Source organism: Macrosteles quadrilineatus, unplaced genomic scaffold (assembly GCF_028750875.1).
Source record: "Macrosteles quadrilineatus isolate MER2022 unplaced genomic scaffold, UCM_ALF_1.0 Scaffold_8__2_contigs__length_117827958, whole genome shotgun sequence".
In the NCBI taxonomy this organism is placed as follows: Eukaryota; Metazoa; Arthropoda; class Insecta; order Hemiptera; family Cicadellidae; genus Macrosteles; species Macrosteles quadrilineatus.
In genome coordinates, this window is record NW_026542601.1 from 57169342 (window position 1) to 57191323 (window position 21982).

A 21982-nucleotide genomic window follows, 5' to 3' on the forward strand; every position below is an offset into this window, starting at 1 on the left:
GAATTGACAGTTACGCAGATCAACACGTGTTCGACAACTGCCAAGTTACCTTCAAGCTTATGTGTGAGCTCAAACTTATGCGGGGAAGATTGTTATGATTATTTAATAGACTGCATTTTAATTACCGGCTGATCATATGATCTTTATTCTTTTAATTGTTATTATTTATGTTAGTTTCTATTTTTGATGTTAGTGAAATAGGCCTAATACACTTTTTACCTGATTTACCTTTTATTATTTATAAAGAATTACAACAAAAAGTTTAACGAATACGACTAAATTTGGACATTAAGTAGGTAGACATAAAGTTGCACTAACACGACTGATTTGAATTCCGCATACCATAAAACACACTGCGCCTTCTGTTGTACGGTAGCCATGACTGCCACTACACTACTGCCAGTCTCAGTAAGCGCGGAGCTGGAAGTACAAATGCGCATAAGCACACGAGTCACGTGACCCGAAAGGTCCACAAAAGGTCTGTTTTGTGTCCAGAATGACACAAAAACTCTGAGAGTTGCTAAACATTTTCACTTTTATTTCGTACCTACAGATAACTCGCTTGTATTCCAGTAATTACAATATAAAATCCCGGACACCTTTTTTGATGACCCTGTATTTTAATTGAAGTTGGGAAATTTGTTAAGCTATCAATATTCCAATTAAAAAATCATACCTTTTTACCTTCCCTAAGGCAGCAAACTTGAAAATTTTTTTGAAATATTTTAGTGAAAATCCAGCAAGGTAAATGGAAAGTTTTCTGTGGTAGTATTTTTTGATTCTGATTAAAATTAGAACATGTAAGTTACAGTAATAGGTAAGCTATTTAGTTGTTCGTTTTTACATAGACCTAAAACTATAATATCTTTTTTAGAGTAGTCTATTAATCTACCTAATTCTAAATGGGATTATTTATTTAAATTATAACTTAGTACATATAGGCCTGAAACAAAGTTGAGCTTACCTTGTAAGCTTTAGTGAAAACACCCTTCTTCTGTCTCTTTTTTGAGTCTTCATCTTCATTGTCAGATTTCACTTCATCATTCTCTTCAATACTGAAATCTGAATCGACTTCATCTTCAGCCTCTTCTTCAGATCTTGAAAATTAAGATGTAAATCAATGAACTAAACTACAGCAAGACCTATATTTATATACTAGCAGAGTACCTGTCCTTCGTACGGGGTTAGCGTACATAGGTATAAAATGCTTATTGCACCAGTTATACTCGTGATTTGCGTTAGCAATGGGAGAGGGCCCGGTTTAAGAACATTTAATTCTTTTAATTTACGGTATGCTATAATAGTCTAGCACATCTACCATAGCCATAATGTTCTACCACTGCCCCTAAACAATAAAAATACCCCCGCCGCAGCAAACCTGCCGACTAAGCGAATTTCTATTTCTCTTAATTAATTTCCAATTAAATCTATTTAAATAACATTAGGTTGAACGAGTAGGCCTACCTAGGTTTGCTGCTACAAGGAAACTAATAAAGTGTATTTTTTGTAAAATATTAATAGCTTACTATAAAATAAATAAATTGGCCAAATTTGATCAAAATATATCCATAAACATGCAAACTACAACGTTTTACAATATTCTCCATAAGAATAACATGGGAATTTTAAATTTACAATATTTTGAATTTTTTCCGTTACCAATAAATTCCAATGTTTGTCCAATATTGACAATTGACACAAAAATCTTTGGTTTGGTTTTGTGTTCTAAAAAGTCTCAATTATAGATAACGTTATCCCTGGTTTTAATATAGTATACAGTGCATTGCAGAAGTAAACCAACTGCATGTATCGAATACTGGCTCAAAAATATAACAAAAATCAGCTGTGTATGGCTTCTAATGCTATTCTTATGGAGAATATTTTACGTTACATCTAAATTTCGGTTAAAATTTTGGGAATTCCACTATTTTTCCCGTCGTTCTACGACATCCTATTCGCCCACAATTTCAACGCAAAGAATCGCCTTACGTAATTATAATAATAATAATAACTAGGATTGCTTGCATAGCAGTGAAAGCCAGATGAGCGGAGCGATCAGGTTTCATGGTTTTTAATAAAGCGGTAAATAAAAAAATATTTATAGATATAATACAAAATACAACTATAACATCAATTTAAGTTATCCGTTTCTATAACATCTATAATATCTATTCTATAACATCTATAACAAGTTTCATAAGTAAAGGTCTAGACATTACATGCATATCCTTTTGTATCTATTTTGTATTGCATATATTATGCGATACTCCTTGGTGTGGATTAACGTCCGCACGGGTGAGTACTACGACTATCCGCAGTACTATCCTGATAATTAGACCAATTCGTATATACCAAGGAAAAAAAGTGGTTCGGATTCCACTATAAACTGTAGGTCCCTTAGTCGCCATTAGCTGTATGGGCTATTAATTAACAGCTGTGTCTAAGGAATATGTCGGCCTTAGTCACTAACAAGACTACAAGATCGCGCCACTCATCATACATTCATCTCCATTCATACTTGGCTTAAAATACCTACTTTGTATGGTCGACATTTCAAAGAAAAGTATAAAGTATAAGTATCAGTATTTTTTCCCCTATGTTTGCTTTCTAATGTCATCTGGTTGCCCTTTTTTTATAATAGGAAAAATAACCCAACAATAAGTTAATCCTACGGGTGTTTACAGGTTTCAACAAACATAAAAAAAATGCAATATCAAATGGACGCAATTTTCACTTACTGATAGTCATCATCGTTTTCAACTTCTTCAAACCCTCCATAGGTAGTTTTATAAAATTCATCTTCCTCCTCTTCATTCAATAGTTTTGCCAACTTATTACCAGCATTGCACCGTTTTTCTCTGGTAGCTGCCATGCTGAAAAATAATATCTAAGCATTAATGAGATGGCATGTAAAAAGTCATAGGTAGGCCTATATCCTTCTTAAGCTGCAAAATGCAATTACAGCAGGCCAGTCATTTAGTTATGTACTTTAGGCCTTCACTTTCTTGTAATTCACATCCAGGCAGAACAAAGTAGGTACCTATTAACTTTGTGAATTGGTCATGATTTTTTCAAATTAAATAAGCGATCGACATTACTCTTGGCCTTTCAACCAGCTTCAGGGCTAATACATGAGACAAAGGAAGGGGACCTAAAAGTTAAATGATGTGTATCTGAAAATATTAAAATATAATTACGCTCAGAGTTGCTTGGAAGCAGTTTTGAAATAGTATTTTGCAGTGTCTTACCCAGTGTTTTATCAGACAAAAAAATTCTGGGGATAACATAAACTAACAACTCCGTTCATTATAACCTAAACTTTACCTACCTAACCCAACCTGACTTCAAAGCACTTACTACAGCCCCGAACCAACATAAAGAACGACCTCCCATCCCAACATGCCTAAAAGGACAAGGTGTAAGTCAGCCCATTTATATCCCTTTAATGAGATTAAATTTTCTTTGAGGGAAACATTAAGACTAATGAATCACTTAAGATGTTCCTATAGTCAATGATTTTCGTGTCGCCAGCTGTTGGGTTGGCGACCTTCAGACAGTCAGCTGACGTAGCGATCGGCGGTCTTCACGCGCAATGTTGTATATGTCCGTGGCGGTAAAAGGGTTAATTACCAAATACGAAGATAGAGTTGTAGCCTAGACCAAATATACTTAAGCAATCTTAATAATGAAATTATAATGGTGTGTTTAAGTTACGGTATAGTTATATATTATGGCTTCAACCTATTTCAAGTAAGTAAGGGCTGCACTTTATTCTACGTCCTACATTCATTCGAATAAATATATCGATCGATATATCTTTTCATGTTTGGTTGGTTAGGTTGAAACCTAACCTAACTAACTGAAAGAAATAACCGATAAATTAATATTTTTCATTTGAATGAGTATAGGACGTAAACTAAAGTGCAGCCTTAGTAAAAGAGGCCGGGTACAGTTCCTTAATCCTAGCAGTGGCCAACCGTCGTCTGGTGACGGTTTGACGTTAATGCTTAGAATGGCCAGCCGTCGTCTGGTGACGGTATGGGCCGAAATTATTTTAACGGTAAAAAAATAGGCCTAGTTATAATCAACTCAGATGAGAATAATATATATAGCCTACCATTCGAAAGATCACATTATGAACTTTCGTTTTATTACATAAACAAACCCTGTAGCAGGACATTGTTATCACGACGATTAGAAATCAAATGAATTTTTGGTGCGGCACGACTCTAGCAGCGGACCCTTGGGAACTGGCAAAACACGTCTTGTTTGGCATTACCCTGCTCGGGTAATTTTCGTCTTGGAATGTTGCGGGTGGTACCACTGTATAGCCATTGATTTTATCTTCATTTTGGTAGTGATATTTTAGAACTAAATATTGATTGGACAACCGATAAGATTTTATGAAAACAGCTGTTTTCGAAATTTATAACAAATGGCCAACTGTCGTCAGGTGACTCTATGGAAAATACAAATTACATACAGTGTAAGTTACTATTACTAGTCATACAATATGTCATTTTGAAGAGGAAGAAATGTAGCTTGTGATAGTGGCAGCCCTGCGCTCAGGGTTATTTTCGGTTTCTCTCACTAAGACGACGAAAGTGTGTCACTACTGTCAAGATCTCATACACAAAGTGCCTTGTATTCGCCATTGCGTGTTGTTGCCGGTGAGTTTTCGCTCTTGTTTTATCCGCGATTGATTACTAAATTCGTTATTATTTCATATTTTTTTAGAAATGTGTATGTGTAGGCCTTATAACAGTAATCTTCATGTATTTATTTAGGCCTATGCATGAATATTTACTGAATAGTGTCAAATTGTGTTTATAAAAGGTTGTAGACTATTTTTCTTTTGGTTGTATTTTGAGGTTTTCCATTTATTTAGCCTATATTATTATGCCCCTAGCACGTAAAAACAAAAATTTTTTATTGAAAACACTACAAGATGTTTTATGTTGGTTTGTAGTAAAAACATTTGGTACAAAAGTGTTATACTAAGTTAGTTAGGGACTAAATACTATGATTTTTTTTCTCACAAAATCGCTAAAATACAAAAACATTATTTTATTTATAAATAAAAAATATTTTTACCATAAACTTTATGATGACTTTTTTTTATTCCTCACTTCATTAGCTTTTTGCTATGTATATATCATTATTAGTAAGTTAAACACATTATATAACTTTTTACAACAACAAAAATAACACTGTATAACTTACGGTTTTCAATTTTTTCGGTTCTCCGTTTGTTATTATATTTCGCCCCAAAAACTTATAAAAAAAAATATTTTCCTAACATGTTACCTATATTTTTCTATGTAGGGAATTAGATTGTCTACAAAATGTATAGGCCTAAGTAATAGTGAATTTCCCATAAAAAAATCCGTAGAAAAAAAAATACCAAGGCCGCTTTTGAAATTTAAAAAAAAATCAAACAAATTTTCAAAAAAAGGTCTGCAAAATCGCCCAAATGGGTTGGCCATTCCCCACTTCTTACATTGGCCACTGCTAGGGTTAACTGGGCTATGCTAATATCGATTGATACTATAGATTCGATTAGCAAACCTCATGCGATTTTTTCACCATCAGTAAGTTTTGTTGGTTAGGTTAGGTTATGACAGACTGATTTTAGGCCTATTGTTACATATGTTTTATTTACATTTTATTTCTAACATGTGTTCAAATTATTATTTTGTTCACTTGTTGAATTGTTTATAAACAATCACAATCTGTAACATAAATGTTTACTTACAGATTGTGATTTAATAAATACTAACTTTCTATTTTCTTATACAAAATGTGAACTTTTATTAGTAAAACTAGTGGAATCAACAATGGCGACGAGTAAAATGGTAAGTAGAAAAGAATTTGACCTATGTCTAAAGAAAAGGAAACTACTAGAACTACGCCTAAACAAACTCAAGGACGATTTACCTACATGTGAACATTCTCAAGATACATGCACTTACTACTCAGATAAACTTTTAGCAATATGGACTGAAATTGAAGTTACACAGTCAAATATTGAGCTTCACACGGATTCAGTAGAAAGTGAATTAGAAATTCAATGGCAGTTAGAAGAAATATATAGAGAGATACGAATATTCCTTGAAGCAGAAAAGAAAAAGTACATTACACATGCAGCAATGTCTGCTTCTGCAACATCTCAAAATGTATCTAATATTCCTTTACAGCCGCATACACCAGAGGAAGTTTTCAAAACTTCACTCGACGCTTTGAAAACTACACAAAATTACGGGGAAACTTAAATCCAAAAGTCAAAGTGGATTTATTTTTACAGGCAATCACCCCACAAATACATGAACAGCTATACGATCTTTGCATACCAGATGACCCACATAACAAGCCATATGAGGAATTGATTCACATGTTAATGGCTCAACTAGAACCAAAACCCAGTATTTGGGCTCGTCAGCACAAATTTACAACAGGTATCCAATTATGTAATGAATCTGTACAAGCTTACGCTAATGCTCTTAGAAAGCTCAGCGTAGAATGTCAGTTTACTTGTACAAGTTGTAATGAATCCGTGTCTGAAATTCTACTTCAAATGCAGTTTGTCAGGGGACTAAAAGACTCTGATATACGTCTTCAACTTCTTCAAGATAAACTATTGCAACTGTTTAAAGAAGTAGTCGAAAAGGCTGCTACATTGGAACTAGCTTAAAGTGAGAGCAGAATACTAAAGACAAATGAAAATCAAGAGGAAGTACACCAAGTATCGAGCAAGAACAAACAACCAGATAGTAAGTTAAGTAAACATCTCTCTGGGTATCAATCTCGTTTGGAGAAACTGAGAAACAAATGTTATAGGTAGATGTGGTGATGATTCACATAGAGCACATCAATGTAAGTTCAAAAATGCAGAATGCAACTCTTGTAAACGATTTGGTCACTTAGCAAGAGTATGTCTAAGAAAACCAAACAAAGAAGTAAAACAATCTGATGAAACCGCAGAAAATACAAGCGATGACAGTCATGAAATTTACAAACTTAATTCAAAATCAAATGACAAGATTCAATGCTCGAGGTAAAAGTGGAAGGACGACTCATGACAATGGAATTAGATACAGGAGCACCTCTTAGCATTGTATCATATGATACATTTAGGCTTTTAAACTCTCCAAAAAGGATTTTCAAGACAAATGTTCAACCCAAGACTGGGGAAATAATCAATCCAAGAGAAGTTGTTTTTGTAAATGTTCAGTATAAAGATCAAAGTTTTGTTGGAAAACTGTACATTGATTAACAAGTGTGTAGACTCTATATTCGGAAGAGAATGGATAAGAGAGATTCAACTTGATGCAGCTGACATACATTCATTGAATTCGAGTGAAGAAAACGAAAACATTCAAGAACTAGATGATTTAATAATTCGATATGAGGACATTTTCAAAGAAGGCATTGGGAAAATACCAAACAAAAAGGGTCATTTTAATGTAAAAGACAAAACCCAGCCAATTTACATCAAACCGAGACACATGCCATATGCATTACAAGAAAAAGTAGAGAAGGAACTTGAAAGACTGGAGACTTCATGGGTATAATCACACGTGTCGAATCATCCGATTGGGGGACACCCATTGTGCCGGTTGTCAAACCCAATGGTTCAGTCAGAATATGTGCTGACTACAAGGTGACTTTGAACAAAGACGAACATTACCCTATACCTCGGATCGATGATATCATGTCAAAGATGCATTGTGGAAAGATATTTTGTACTCTTGATATCAGCAATGCATACTTGCACATAGAGATGGACAAAGACAGTGCCATCATGCAAACAATCAGTACTCATAAAGGGCTGTTTAAAGTGAACAGATTAATGTTTGGTGTAAAAGTGGCACTCTTGTTATGGCAAAGATTCATGGACAAAACATTACATAACTTAGAAGGCGTACAATGTTTCTTTGACGACGTAATTGTCCAAGGATCTAACAGGGAACAGCTTCTTCGCCGACTGGAACAGGTGTTTGAACGACTGAAGTTAAATGATTTGAGGCTAAATAGGGAAAAGTGTAAGTTTTTCCAGGTCATGTGATCGATAGCAAAGGACTACACAAGTCAGATGCTAAAATACAGAGCATTTTAAAATGTAAAAGACCAGAGAACGTAACTGAACTCCGAACATTCCTAGGCCTTGCAAATTATTACAACAAATTCATAAAGAATTTTGCTACACTACTACATCCTTTGAATCAGCTGCTACGAAAAGGAAACACTTTTAAATGGAGCTCTGCTTGTAAACAGAGTTTTCTGAAGATTAAGGAAATTATTACAAGTGACGACGTATTGGTGCACTTTGATCCTAGCTTGCCGCTGGTCTTGGCTACTGATGCTTCGCCGGTAGGTGTAGGAGCCGTTCTTTCACACCGCTATAGGGATGGAACAGACAGGCCAATTGCCTTTGCCTCTCGATCCTTGTCAAAATCTGAACAAAAATACTCTCAAATCGATAAGGAAGCCTTGGGAATATATTGGGGCCTGAAAAAGTTTTTCCCGTTTTGTTATGGCCGCAAATTTACTTTGATCACAGATCACAAACCCCTAGTGTCAATTTTTAATCCAGAAAAGACCTTGCCAACAATCTCGGCAACACGGATATTCAACTATACTCACTTTCTCTCCGGGTTCGACTATGACATAGAGTAGGCCTACAGGCAAACCGCTCATCATTGCAATGCAGATTATCTTACACGTTTCCCTATCGAAGTTGTTCAAGAACATTCTGTAGATGACCTCTCGAAGTACCACATAAATCAACTGGAAACACTCAATATCAACAGTACCGTGGTGGCTAAGGAAACTCTCAACGATGCTGTTTTGGGTCCAGTCCTACAGGCCTTAAAATTGGGACAATCTGTTGAACAATACGGATTTCACGATAATGAGCTGTCCATTCAAGATGATTGTGTACTGAAGGGCTGGAGAGTCATGATACCTCAATCTCTCAGACCTCATGTGCTTCGAGAACTACACGTAGCTCATTTAGGAGGAATAAAAATGAAGGCTTTAGCTCGCAGTTTTTGCTGGTGGAAATGTATACACAAGGATATTGAAGAGATGGTAGCTGAATGTCGACAATGCATTGAAAAATGCAACAACCCGAGAAAAACTATCCATCCATGGGAACAACCTTCTAACCCATGGGAGAGGGTGCACATTGATTTCTTAGGACCAACAGATGGCCAACAGTACCTGATATTAGTGGATGCCTTTAGTAAGTGGGTGGAGGTGATACAGACAAAAACAACTACAAGTACATGGACAGTCCAAGAATTACGGAAAATCTTCTCAACTTTTGGGTTTCCTCACATCTTAGTTTCAGATAATGGAAGACAGTTTGTTTCTCAAGAGTTCAAAAACTTCATGAATGAATGTGGGATTATTCACAGAACAACGGCACCATACCATCCAAACTCAAACGGCCAGGCTGAAAGATACGTACAGACTGTCAAGAAGGTGTTAAAATCCATGGAGGGAGAAAAGGGTACGCTGCAAAATAAAATACAAAGACTCTTAATGCAGCTCAGGCAATCCCCGAATTCAACTGGTACATCAGCATACCACATAATGTTTGGAAGGAGTGTACAAACAAACCTTGCAATAATTGTTCCAACATTAGAACCGAACAAATATCAGAAGAAGGGAGTCCAAGTCGGTATAAAAAGGAATTTCAAAGTTGGAGATAAAGTGAAAGCGCGGAAATATGTCAATGGTTCGTCCAAGTGGTATTCGGGCTATATAACTAAAAAGCAAGGACATGTAATGTACGTAGTTCAGCTAGAAGATGGACGAATAATAAGAAGACATGTTGACCAGCTGATTCTTCGTAAAGTGCAGCAGCACAGTAAATAGAGGAGGAGGTGTTACATATGTTTTATTTACATTTTATTTCTAACATGTGTTCAAATCATTATTTTACCTACGACCGTTTTTTAAAGTAGCCATTTCAGTCCAGTTCTTAGAATTGAAAAGTTTCACTTTACAGCTGTTTACTTTCATATCCGCATAGTTTCATTTCATATCCGCATAGTTTTCTCATATCCACACAGGTAACGGACCAATGAGGTTCAAGTATTGAGAGAAAAGAATTAAAATTGTAATGCTTCGAACGTCAACTAATCAGCTGATCAGTTGACCAATTTAATTGTTGATCCGACTTGTTCATGTTGATACTCGCGTATTCTTAATTAAGTTGGTGGAAGTCCAAAAATAAATGAAATATTTGCCGAATTGTACCTGATACAATATTATTTATGGTAAGAATGCTGCTAGCAATGTAATATTTAACAAAGTTTAACAAACACGTAATTACAGGAAATCAGCTGATTATACAACAAGTCGTTGCATCACTTTCAGTGGCAATGACAATACACGAAAACATAACCTCTCTAAAAAGTTATCATTAGTGATTGTTAGTAATTAAATCCATATTGATAGTAATTAAAAAACGGTTGTAGGTAAAGTAGTGTACGCAACTCGCGTTAATAGTCTTTACGACACTCGTAGAAGTTTTTAAGGCACTCGCCAAGGCTCGTGCCTTAAATTTTCTACTCGTGTCGTAAAGACTCACTTAACACAATCGTTGCGTAAACTACTATTGTTTACTTGTTGAATTGTTTATGTTTACTTACAGATTGTGATTTAGTAAATACTAACTTTCTATTTTCTTATACAAAATGTGAACTTTTATTAGTAAAACTAGGTGATCAACACCTATAATAGGGCCTAGATATAACTTAGGCCTATATAATTCGATAGTTTCAATCGATATTAGCATAACCCAGTAAAGAAACTGTACCCAAGAGGCCAAGAGCCGAAACTCATTAAAAGGACTAACTTAGCCTAGGCCTACACATTGGTAGGCTACATCATAGAGATTTTGTATTCACAGCCTAAAGAAGTAAAACATTCAAAAACACTTAGGCATATTCATTTTAATATAATAAGGATAGCCTAAATTTGTTCAAATTTGCTAAGGAAGCAAATTTGTTAACTACCTAACATTTCTAGGCTCTGTAATGCTAAAACTAGCCAACTTACCTACTAGGTTATTTTTCAAAATACAGTAGTCTAAGTATAGCCTGGATCCTCAGGAGATTTATATACATTTTAACACGATCATTATGTCACTATAACTGCAGCTAAAACAAGAAAGAGAATATTTTTAATTTGAAATATAGGATAAGTTAAGTTAGCTAAACTTTTTATGCACACAACACAACTCTCTCGTAGCGTAGCCTGTTTGTTTACATACTAACTAAACAACACCAAACACAAACAAAATATTGAGTTCGACAAAAACGAATGCCGGAATGCAAACAAAACAAAACAGCCAAATAAAACTCAGGACCAGGCTTCAGGAGTTCAGTGAGTTTTAGCGAATTTCCCCTATAGGGAATAAGCTATATAAAATTATAAAGTCAATGCTATTACCGTAGTGCTCATGGTAAGACCTGGACGCGGGACCGATTTTTTTTCGTTTTGAGGTCCCTAGAGGCCAAAAACACTATCCGTTCAAATTCATATATATATATATATATGTATTGGAGAACCATGTACTTTAAACTGCTTTGGTATCGAATCGTATAGTAATGTAAGCCAAAATCGAAATCGAAATGTAAAAAAGATTGCTGTTTAATTAGAAATATTGATAGTTTCAAGTTACATGAAGCCCAACGAAGCCTGCTACAGTAAATTAAAATTTAAACGCAAAAAAAAGTAAAAGGCGTCTGTCGGTCGGCTGCGGCTACTGCGCTGCAATTGCAATGCAAACCAAGTAAAGTTCTGCTAAATAAATACTAGTGTAAAATATTCTGTCACGACTGTCAGTGTCAGTGTCATATGAGTTACATTTTATTTTTTGTTTTTGAGTTTTGTGCTATGTGAAGAGGTGGCAATGTTGGGACTGTACAGTAATATTCTTTAATTTTTCATTATTTTGTTGGTAGCCTAATAACTGAAGTAGGTAAGGTTATACCTAGCTACCGAATCCGTGAATTTTGTTGAACAGAGTCACCTAGGGCCTACCTATTTATTGGCATATTGAACCGGCCTAGGCATAGGCTACGGCTACATTTTAATATGTAACAAACAGTGTATAGGTAGACTGGTTTAGTTATTTTGAATTTAAAATAGGCCTAACCTTAAAAGTTCTGGGCCTTGACACCATGGAAGAGAATACATTTAATACCGCTTTGTCATATGCCGCTCTATCTATTTCATCCAGTTGGTCCTTCATTCAGTGTATTGACTTTAAATTTGCAAGAATAGCCTTTGTGCTTTACATTTTGAGTGGAATAATTGGTCTCGTGACATATGGTAAGTTTCCATCCATACATGTAGGTTAGAAAGTCTTAAAATTACATTTAACTTATCTTACGTGTTTTACCCCCCCTAACCTACTCCCCAGGTACATAATGTAGATACTGTCGTGTCCGTTAAAGTGTCCTCTATCTGTTAGCATCATCAGTAATATGGATCGCGGACGTATTTTGCCGCAAAATGGCCAGCAATAGATTTTTTGTGGCGCGCGCACTACTTATCGCTGATTTTACCCGCCCTAACCTACTCCCCAGGTACATGATGTTGATACTGTCATGTCCGTTAAAAAGTCCTCTATCTGTTGGCATCATGGGTAATATGGATCGCGGACGTATTTTGCCGCAAAACGGCCAGCAATAGATTTTTTGTGGCGCGTGCACTAGTTATTGCCAGGTTCACACCAATTACAGTCACCCGACAAAGTGGGCTTCCTTGCACTGATTGGTACAGAAAGCTGCTAATTTGCTGCATTTAACTTACCTACCTACTTTGTCGCACACCAGTATTCCAACCAAACAACACAAAACAGCATGCTTTTATTAAGTTATGCATAGTGATGTGGGCCGGGTAAATACCCAGTGGGTAGGTAAATATAAATTGGGTATTTACCTGGGTATTTACCCCAGGCCTGGGTAAATACCCAAAAACTGGGTATTTATAATTTTTATTAAAGTTAGAGAAGATTGAGATTTTTTTACAATTATTACCCTGTAAGGTTAGTAAAAGGATAATAAAATGTGTTGAACAAAATTTCCTATGGTAACTACTAGCATTTTACTTCTCCATATAACCGCCATAAATACCCAGGTTTGAGCATAAAGCATAATCAGCATAAATACCCTGGTCCCATGGTTGCACTGGTCCTGACTACTTATGATTTTTTAATTTCTATGCTAGATAGATGAATTTATTTTATTGAAAGTGAAGAAAAATAATTTGTAAAGTAATAATTATTATTTAGAAAGACAGGAAAATTTAACGTAGTAGCGGCCTATGTGTAAACAAAGAAAATAATTAAAATTCAATCTGTAGGATGGCAGGATTTAATAATATTTTTGTTCTAGATCTTTTGTTGGTATCAATGGTATCAAAATAAATAAAAACTAATTTCATAAACTTGTCATACAAAACATTTGAATCTAAAACACAATAAATCTTTCAACAATTCCTGGATATTTATAAATCAAAATAATTTTGTTTATGTTATTTAATTGGTTATAAATTTATAACATGATAAAAATTGAAATAGCCACAGCCTTTTTTTAATATACTATTTTTTAGTAAGTTAAATATACTCGATTTAAGACACGAAACCCCATGCTTATTTAGAAACTTTATGTACCTATTATTAAAAGAAGTGCTAAATTATTAAATAAAAGGAAGACTACTAGCAAAGCTTCAAGTTACTGTAAAAGGCGTTATAGACTATCCTAATTAATCATGTAATGATAACAATAACATATTAAAGGATAAATATAAATGAATTTCAATAGATTTCATAAATACCCAAAATACCCGGGTATTTATGGATTTTGGGTACTTACCCGGGTAAATACCCAGGGTATTTACCCCGAGTTTTAAACACCCGGGTATTTTACATCACTAGTTATGCATGTAGGTAATCTGTGTACCAGTACGCTTGGAAATAGGCTAGCAACACTTTAAGATGCTAGGCCTACGACTACGATCAGCTGGTGCAGCGTTTCCCATTTCATTCAATGTTTGGATTTAACCTAACCTAAAAACTTGTTGTAGCCTACAGTGTTTGAAATACTATTTATTTAGGGGCCTATATGCTTTAGTAACTGTAGGAAAACTATAATGTGTAACTCGAGTGCACACTGCCTTTGCTGCCTTGCCCAAGGCTCGTGCGTAAGCATTTCTCTCGTGTGCAGCAAAGTGCCACTTCGCCCACTAAGTTAGTTGGTTTACAAGTAGGCACTGGTAGTTATGAAAATATAGGTATACTTAAACACATTAGGCTATGTTGAAAAATATTCTAAATTAGGCTACATAACAAACCAAAAGACAAATTTGACCAAATTCTTTTCATCATCTTTCCTGTTAATATAAAAAAACTAAAATTAAAACAATTGAACCTCAAAATATAACCTTAAGCATATTTTTTCACAATACTCTTGTTTTCAGGCATATGTTCAAACAATAGTTTGCGTCTCTACAAAATCCACTCGCTGACAAATCAATGCAGTCTGCTAGTCATCTTGCCGTTGATTGGGACCCAGCTGTATGTAAATCTAGGTTTTGATTACAATTTAGCTTTATTCAACTTGTGTTTTCCCATTGTTCATGCTTTGGTCTTACAATTAGCAAGGCTAAAACACTCAAGGATACCATTTTTAGAATTATTACAATGTATACCGCTGTTATCAATTGCATACATAAGTTTGTCTCACTTCAAGTACTATGGGCTTGCAATCGTTGTAAGCTATATAATTTCCTTTTATATCATAGGAACAACTGGTATGATATATAGCACACCATCAAAAGACTTGTTCAATATTTCAATTGTTTTTGCCAATTATTTTACTATTAATGCCTTGAGAGGTGTGTAAGACTGGCTGCATTTGTTCAGCAAACTTTCAAGAAATAAGTTGAAATATTTATTAGGCTAGTTTATTTAAATTTATTATTAAAAAATTATCTTGAAATTGACATATAGGCCTAGGTTTCAACAAGAAATGTAGTCCTAATTAGGAAGAAAAATAATGCCAATCCTTTCATACCAAGCTGCCTAGGTATAAAAAAGCATGCAGTTAAATTTGAATTATGCGTAAGTTGTAAATACGGTAATTGGATGCTAAAATGTTAGGTGTATAACTTTATAGACTGTAGGGAGCTGAAATGTTTATAGTAATCATTAGGATTTATATTTTAAGTAGGTCTTAATCCACAAAGAAATAAGGTACAGAGGAAACATTCACAGGTACACATGAGTGGTGTCTAGCAATAGTGCTGGTGTCTAGGACAAAGTCCAACACTACCCCCCTTGCTCTCATGTACTACAATGCTCAAGGTGGAGGAAGACCCTGTACTATAGGCAGGGCCGGTTTAACCCATACGCGGCCGCATATGGCGCCACGAAAAAGTGGCGCCAACGGAACAATTTTTTTTAACAACCTAATTTTGTTTATTTTTGCTCAGAGTTCAAGCATTCAAAGCACCACAATAAAGGCATTTATTCTGTTTGTACCAACAGCACTTGAAAAATGTGTATATTTGTACAGCACTACAACAAAGACTTAATGCCATTTGCAGTTTAGTTTCGATTTGTAGCTTTGAGCTGACGCTCGGCAGCGTACAGCGCGGCGCCTTTGGGTTTAATTTCATGACTCATGCTCGAGATAAGCAGGCGCGCAGCACCATTTGTCACAACAAGGAACTTCCCCCTCCCTTCCCTCCCTTCTACTTCTGATAACTCTCCCCTCCTGGAGCAGAGCATTACTTTGTAGTGTATTGCACTCTTTTAGTTGTATACGTACGCCTGTTCTGAACCAGATTGATACAGACTCAGCAGTTAAAGAATTTGCCAAGATCAAAGCTAGGAGAATTAATTTTTAACTGCTAAGAGCTTTTGAACTGTTCAAATTGAATTTTTTTTATTGTTTTTGTCAAGGTAATAAATTTGTTTTTTCATGTTTTCTACATGTTTAATGTGTTCAATTAAAAATTCCTCTCTTGTCATCTACCTACACCTGTTTTTCATTGTAATAGGCTTTGTAAAAACTTATATCGTATCCAAGTTATCCTGTAAAAATTGTTTTCACATTTAGAAATAAATTTTTAACTTAGGCCGTGATGCTCGTCAAGCATGACGTCACGATAGACGACGGCAATGACGTAGGTATTTATTGATTTATTTTCCAAGGAAATATTAAAACAAGCAGCTGGTCACAAACGGCAAACATTGCGCCATTGCCGTCTTCTATAGTGACGTCATGCTTGACGAGCATTACGGACTGTTTTTTTAGTGTGGCCTTGGTTTTGTTCAAGTTTATATGAAGTGTAAAAATGTTAAATTTCTGGGAATAATAAACAGTCTTTTATTGCAAGTATTCTTCTAACCTAAACTTATAAAAAAGTTCTCTTCCCAAAATCGTTAGGAAAAATTCACAAATATAGTTAAGTAATGTTCATGGGTTGTGGGGGGGATGGGTGGGGTGGTAAGGGGGGATTCTAAGTGGCGCTGATTCGGGTGTTCGCTTAACTCTGGAAAATTCCTAGAACCGGCCCTGACTATAGGAATTTCCGCACGGTGTTCGCCATTGGGGCTCTTCTTTGCTCGTGACAATTATATTTCCGGCACAATATACGAGAGCTGAAAGTGCACGGTCTTCCCATAAGTGTTTACTCTGTACTTCTCTGTGGGTTCTCCTGCCCAGTGAACAGACTACTTACACTGCACCTCTGCACCTTATTTCAATGTCGAGGTGTAGTTAAGCCATCTGTTGTCTAAACAATATGATCAAGATATTTACTTGACAGTCAATTTCCCAACTAACCAGTTATTTTAATCATAATTTGAGTTGTTGGTTTGATTTAAACGTGTTAACGAAATCGCTGATTGTAATTTAAAGGGACTTTAAGTAACTTAAATGATTTTTTTTCCTTACGACAGAAGTTACAAGTCAAGGGAACTGGTAGACACCCTGGAAATAGAAATTATTTATTAGTATGTGGCAATTACACTAAATATATTTTTTTAAATTGTCAATCTGCCAATTAAAATGCATTTAAAAACTTGAAGCAATTTTTTTTAGTTTACAGTGTGTAGTATTTAATTGATCAATTACCTAGCTAGTCAATGTAACGTCGTGTAAAATTAATAAAAAAGTGAACAAGTAATTTTTAATAAATGTAAAAGAACAACTATAGCCTATAGTTTTTATTTAACTTTGAAGTAGGATAGGACCTTTGACTTTTAACCCTTTCAGTGCTATGAAACGATATATCGCTGTTTTTAAAAATCTAAGAAATATAAAGAGGAAGGTTATTTTTTTTTTAAATTTTAAAACGGCCATTGGTGACCTGCATGTTCATAGGATACACTAACAACCACTTAGCTAAAAGATTCGCCCAATCCAATGATTTCGAGGTGTATATCTAAACCAAGGATTATGAACACCTCACTATGCCCCAGTGGTTGCAGTATATCGCTACAAACACACAGGTCACCAATTATTTGGCACACAGGACGGGATTCGAACCCGAGCAGACAAATGCCACTGGCCAAGTGACAAACGCCCTAGCCTTCTCGGCTATCTGTGCTTGAAGACTGAAGAGTCAAAAACCGGTATTTAAGCTGACGACACCGATTGCGAACAGATAGCGCTACAGATGGTTGTTCAATGCGTTACTAGGTAGCAGCACCAGTTAGTCACAGACTATTTAGATGAAATTTTTTAATTGAAACACAACAGTGATCATAAATGTGTTCCTGAGACTTTGCTGCAAAACATTAGTTTCCCTAAAATGGCTATATTACAATAACCTCGTCCAACTAAATCAAAGTTAAATTCAATATTACATTGTAAACTATATGTCTTTTGATTTTATGAGATTTTGGTTTCAAACAATGCTATCAGAACATAAAAATTTATGGGAAAACCAGGAAAATTACAAGAAAAACTAAGTTTTATTTAATGTTTACTACAAATACCGGGATTTATCTAGTTATATATTTTCTTATTGTGTTATTATTCAAAATTAGCATAATTAATAAAATAGTGACAACATGACAGTTAAAATTCAACAACAGGTAATAGAATTAAAAGGCAAACAAAAAAGTCTTACGAAAAATGAATTATTGGCCTAGCACTGAAAGGGTTAAAACAACAACTGTCAATACCTCTGTATCCAATAGTCAATGATAGGACTCATTAGTGCAGTTAGACTCTTATCATATATCCTAACCAATAGAAAAGAATTTGTACCCTACTATATTTTCTAAGAAATCTGTTTGACACTAGTTTCCAATCTCACACTTTCAATTTCTTACTCATTGCATAAATGGCATGTCTATTTTGTTTTGTACACTTAAACAGATACTCTGTTTTCTATGTGGGTTATATGATGATTTGAGAGGCCGTAGAAACTATAGGTGTAAGTAGCCGAGTCTTAGTATCCTTTATTTAATGTACATAGCTATTGTAGAATTCGATGTTTTACAATGTTGAAATGTAGGGTATAATAGTCAAGCAATTTGGCCTACTATCTGCTGCTTGCACCACCCGGTCTTTCCACTGACATATAACCCCGAAAATCCAGATTTTTAAACTGAATTGACTGTCTCTAGATCATTTTGCATTTTAATAAGTCTATTGTATTTTAATTACTTTTGGTTAAAAACTAAGTTACAAATGAAATGTGGCTGTGATGGTAGTTAAATGTTATACAACCTTTTAGAAATATTTCTGATAGGCCTATGTATTTAGCATACACAGCAGTTTTGTGTATCAATGTATATAGCATTGTATTGTTTTTCAATATAATGTGGATTATTGAATAGATTAGACCAGGTCAATGACTGCTAACTTAAATATTTTTTTTACAGTGAAAAAATCTATTTATGGCATTTTCTCCTTGACATTTTCTTCTTTGGTCATTCATACAACATAACTTATGTTGTACATACCAATTTTTATTTATCTTTCTTTTCAGTTGTAATTCTTTACAACCCTCATTATTATATTGTTAATACTGTACTGTAGTCAATTGCAATGGAAAAGTTGTAAATAAAATAGAAAAACTTGTGAAAAGGACTGATCTTTTGAAATTCAAGTATTTTCATGTCTTTACTGACAAATATTTATAAATAGTTACATAAACACATTCCTCTGTTGGCTAATGTTTTCCAACCACATTCTAAAATATAACTAGTGAAATTGTCTACAACTTTTAGGTGTTTTTAATGTTAGCCAATTAAAAAAAAAGAACTTAAAAGCCAGATTAAACTTAAACAAGTATTTCTTTAGTTAACACATACTCACTAAGGATTCCTTCAAAAATATTCATAGTTTATTACAATATTTAAAAGCAGAGCAAAATGAAGGTCTACAATATTACATGATAGTTGTGATAAAATGAACCAATATTTGTGTAATAATTCTGATAAATCATATAATTCTCATGTCTTTTAAGTTTTACGCCAAAGTCTCAAAGTGAAGGTTTTAAGAAATTTGCAGGTTTCAACTTGCTACTTTATCTCAGTGTATGAACCATTTACCATGTACGCCGTGCAGGCTAGCTAAATTACATTTAGGATAATTTTATAGGATACAATAGTATAATTTTTAAGGGAGAGATATTTGGAAATCTTGCATATCTCATGAAATGTGCCTTACCAGGTTAGTCAGTGAATATTGTATATTTACAAAATGTCTCACAAATATATTCTTAACTGATATTTTCTCTTGGATTTATTCCTTATTATACCTAAAATGGAAGGGAAAAAATCTAAGTCTACTGTAAGGATCATCAACAATGCTTATAGAAATCAAGCTCAAGAAAATTAATTTTTGGAATGGATTGTATCAATTAAAGTGGCAAGCATGATGTGGATGAACACAAGAACAATTCCATAGTACTGTCATTTTGTTATTTTGCACAGTTAATTTAATACCTCTAGCATCTAGTGTAGTGACTACCATTGTTGGGAAGGGAACCTTTGCCTCATCTGTCCCACACAACATCCTAATCGACCCGATCTTTACTTTGGTAACTTTGAACATACAGTATAGCCTATCTAGCCTTAAAACTTATAACTGGAAGTTCATGAATCCTTACAGAGGCAGAAAATCTGTTGTATCTATAAAGACAGCATATTTTAAGTCACGAATGTCAGATTTCTATACTGTTTCTGTTTGCATAACTTAATCACTTTCAAAAAATTTAAGGAAACACACGAATTAGTTTTTGCATTAGTTTTAGCATAAAATGAAAACTATTTTAAAATTTTGTCATCCCTATCTGAAATGGGGACACCAATTCTCAAAACTTATTCCAAACAAAGTACAATCCCTCAAAGCTAAAAAAGTAGATGAAATCAATATCATATAATTTCAATCATGATTTTGAGTATCAGCTTCATATGCTATGTAGTGATTTCAGCAGTCAACTGTTAAGTTTTTATGTTTTTCTGAAGGATGTAATTTGGTCTGTTACCAAGACATTTGGCTAAAGAGATTCTATTGTTGTCTCTGGTATCTCAACACACAAGTGTCTCTTAGAAGACCCACTCACAATCAATAACTTATGTTGTTAAACCTTACTCAATAGGATGTTCCCTCCTGTTTCTCTTTTAATTTTTGTTCTTAACAAAGTGTAAAGCCAGAGATGGATCGTTAGTGAAGTATTAATGTTGAACAGGAGTTAACATATATCATTTACTCAGCTAGTTTGTTATCAGTACCTAGGTTGAACATTAAGCGAATTTTCCATATAGGAAATAAGCTATTACCTTGGTACTCATAGTAAGACCTAGACCCGGGACTGATTTTCTTTTTTGTTTTGAGGTCCCTAGAGGCCAAAGACACTATCTGTTTAAATTCATATATTAATAAATATTTATATACATATACATATATATATATATATATATATATATATATATATATATACAGACTGTCCCAAAAGTCCCGGACCGGTTTAATATTTTCTCAACGACAACAGATAAATCAATAAGATTTGGTACATCAACACCACACCTAAAAATCTACTTTTTTAAGAAACTATCAATTTTCTGTCATATCATGGGGACGTCCCGCAAGGAGTCAGACGGAAATCTTAAATAGAAGCATAGGTTGACATGTACATCAAATTAAAGGTCTTTACTAGCAGAATATAATGCCGCAAATTTGAACTCAAACGGATAACTGAGTAAAAAAAGGCAGCCGTTCAAAGATTTCTTGAATCAGCCATTTTGAACGACTGCCATTTTTTACTCAGGAGTTCTTTTGAGCTTGAAGTTACAGCATTGTAATCTACTAGTGAAGACCTTTAATTTGATGTGCATATCGACCTATGCTTATGTTAACAATTTTCTTCCGATTCCTAGGGCTGTGCCCCTATGAGGAGTAAGCGTATAATAGCAATGCAAATTAAATGAATCTTTGAACCACTGCCATTCTTGGCTCGTTTGTCCGTTTGAGTTCAAATTTGCGGCATTATATTTTGGTAGTAAAAACCTTTAATTTGATGTACATGTCAACCTATGCTTCTATTTAAGATTTCCTTCTGACTCCTTGCGGGACGTCCCCATGATATGACAGAAAATTGATTTTTCCTTAAAAAAAGTAGACTTTTAGGTGTGGTGTTGATGTACCAAATCTTATTGATTTATCTGTTGTCGTTTGGAAAATATTAAACCGGTCCGGGACTTTTGGGACAGTCTGTATATATATATATGTGTGTGTGTGTCCCCATGTTATTCTTATGGAGAATAAGTAAACTTGTTGTAGTTTGCTTGTTTATGAACATATTTTGATAAAATTTGGAAAATGCATTTTTTTATACTAAGCTATTTTAAAATTTACTAAACAACACTTTTTATAACCTCCCTGTTGCAGCAAACCTCATACATATTAAAGGGAATAGATGTGATATTTTAATGAGA

At 34.5% G+C, this 21982-nt stretch overlaps 2 protein-coding genes across 2 annotated transcripts in view; one reads left to right on the forward strand and one right to left on the reverse strand.

The window, feature by feature from the left end:
• Nucleotides 1-11295, reverse strand: part of LOC128999984 (vacuolar protein sorting-associated protein 72 homolog) — a 29054-nt gene extending 17759 nt beyond the window's left edge. The window contains exons 1-3 of the mRNA XM_054426812.1: nt 11071-11295; nt 2739-2873; nt 965-1097 (exon numbers count right to left, since the gene is read on the reverse strand). Of these exons, the coding sequence (XP_054282787.1) occupies nt 965-1097; nt 2739-2872 (267 nt within the window). The 5' untranslated portion in view covers nt 2873; nt 11071-11295. The remainder of the gene's footprint in view (nt 1-964; nt 1098-2738; nt 2874-11070) is intronic.
• On the forward strand, nt 7562-9882 carry LOC129000404 (uncharacterized protein K02A2.6-like). The gene is made up of 2 exons (XM_054427368.1): nt 7562-8042; nt 8759-9882. The coding sequence occupies exons 1-2, from the start codon at nt 7562-7564 to the stop codon at nt 9880-9882; spliced, it is 1605 nt and encodes a 534-aa protein (XP_054283343.1).
• Nucleotides 11296-21982: the final 10687 nt, after the last annotated feature.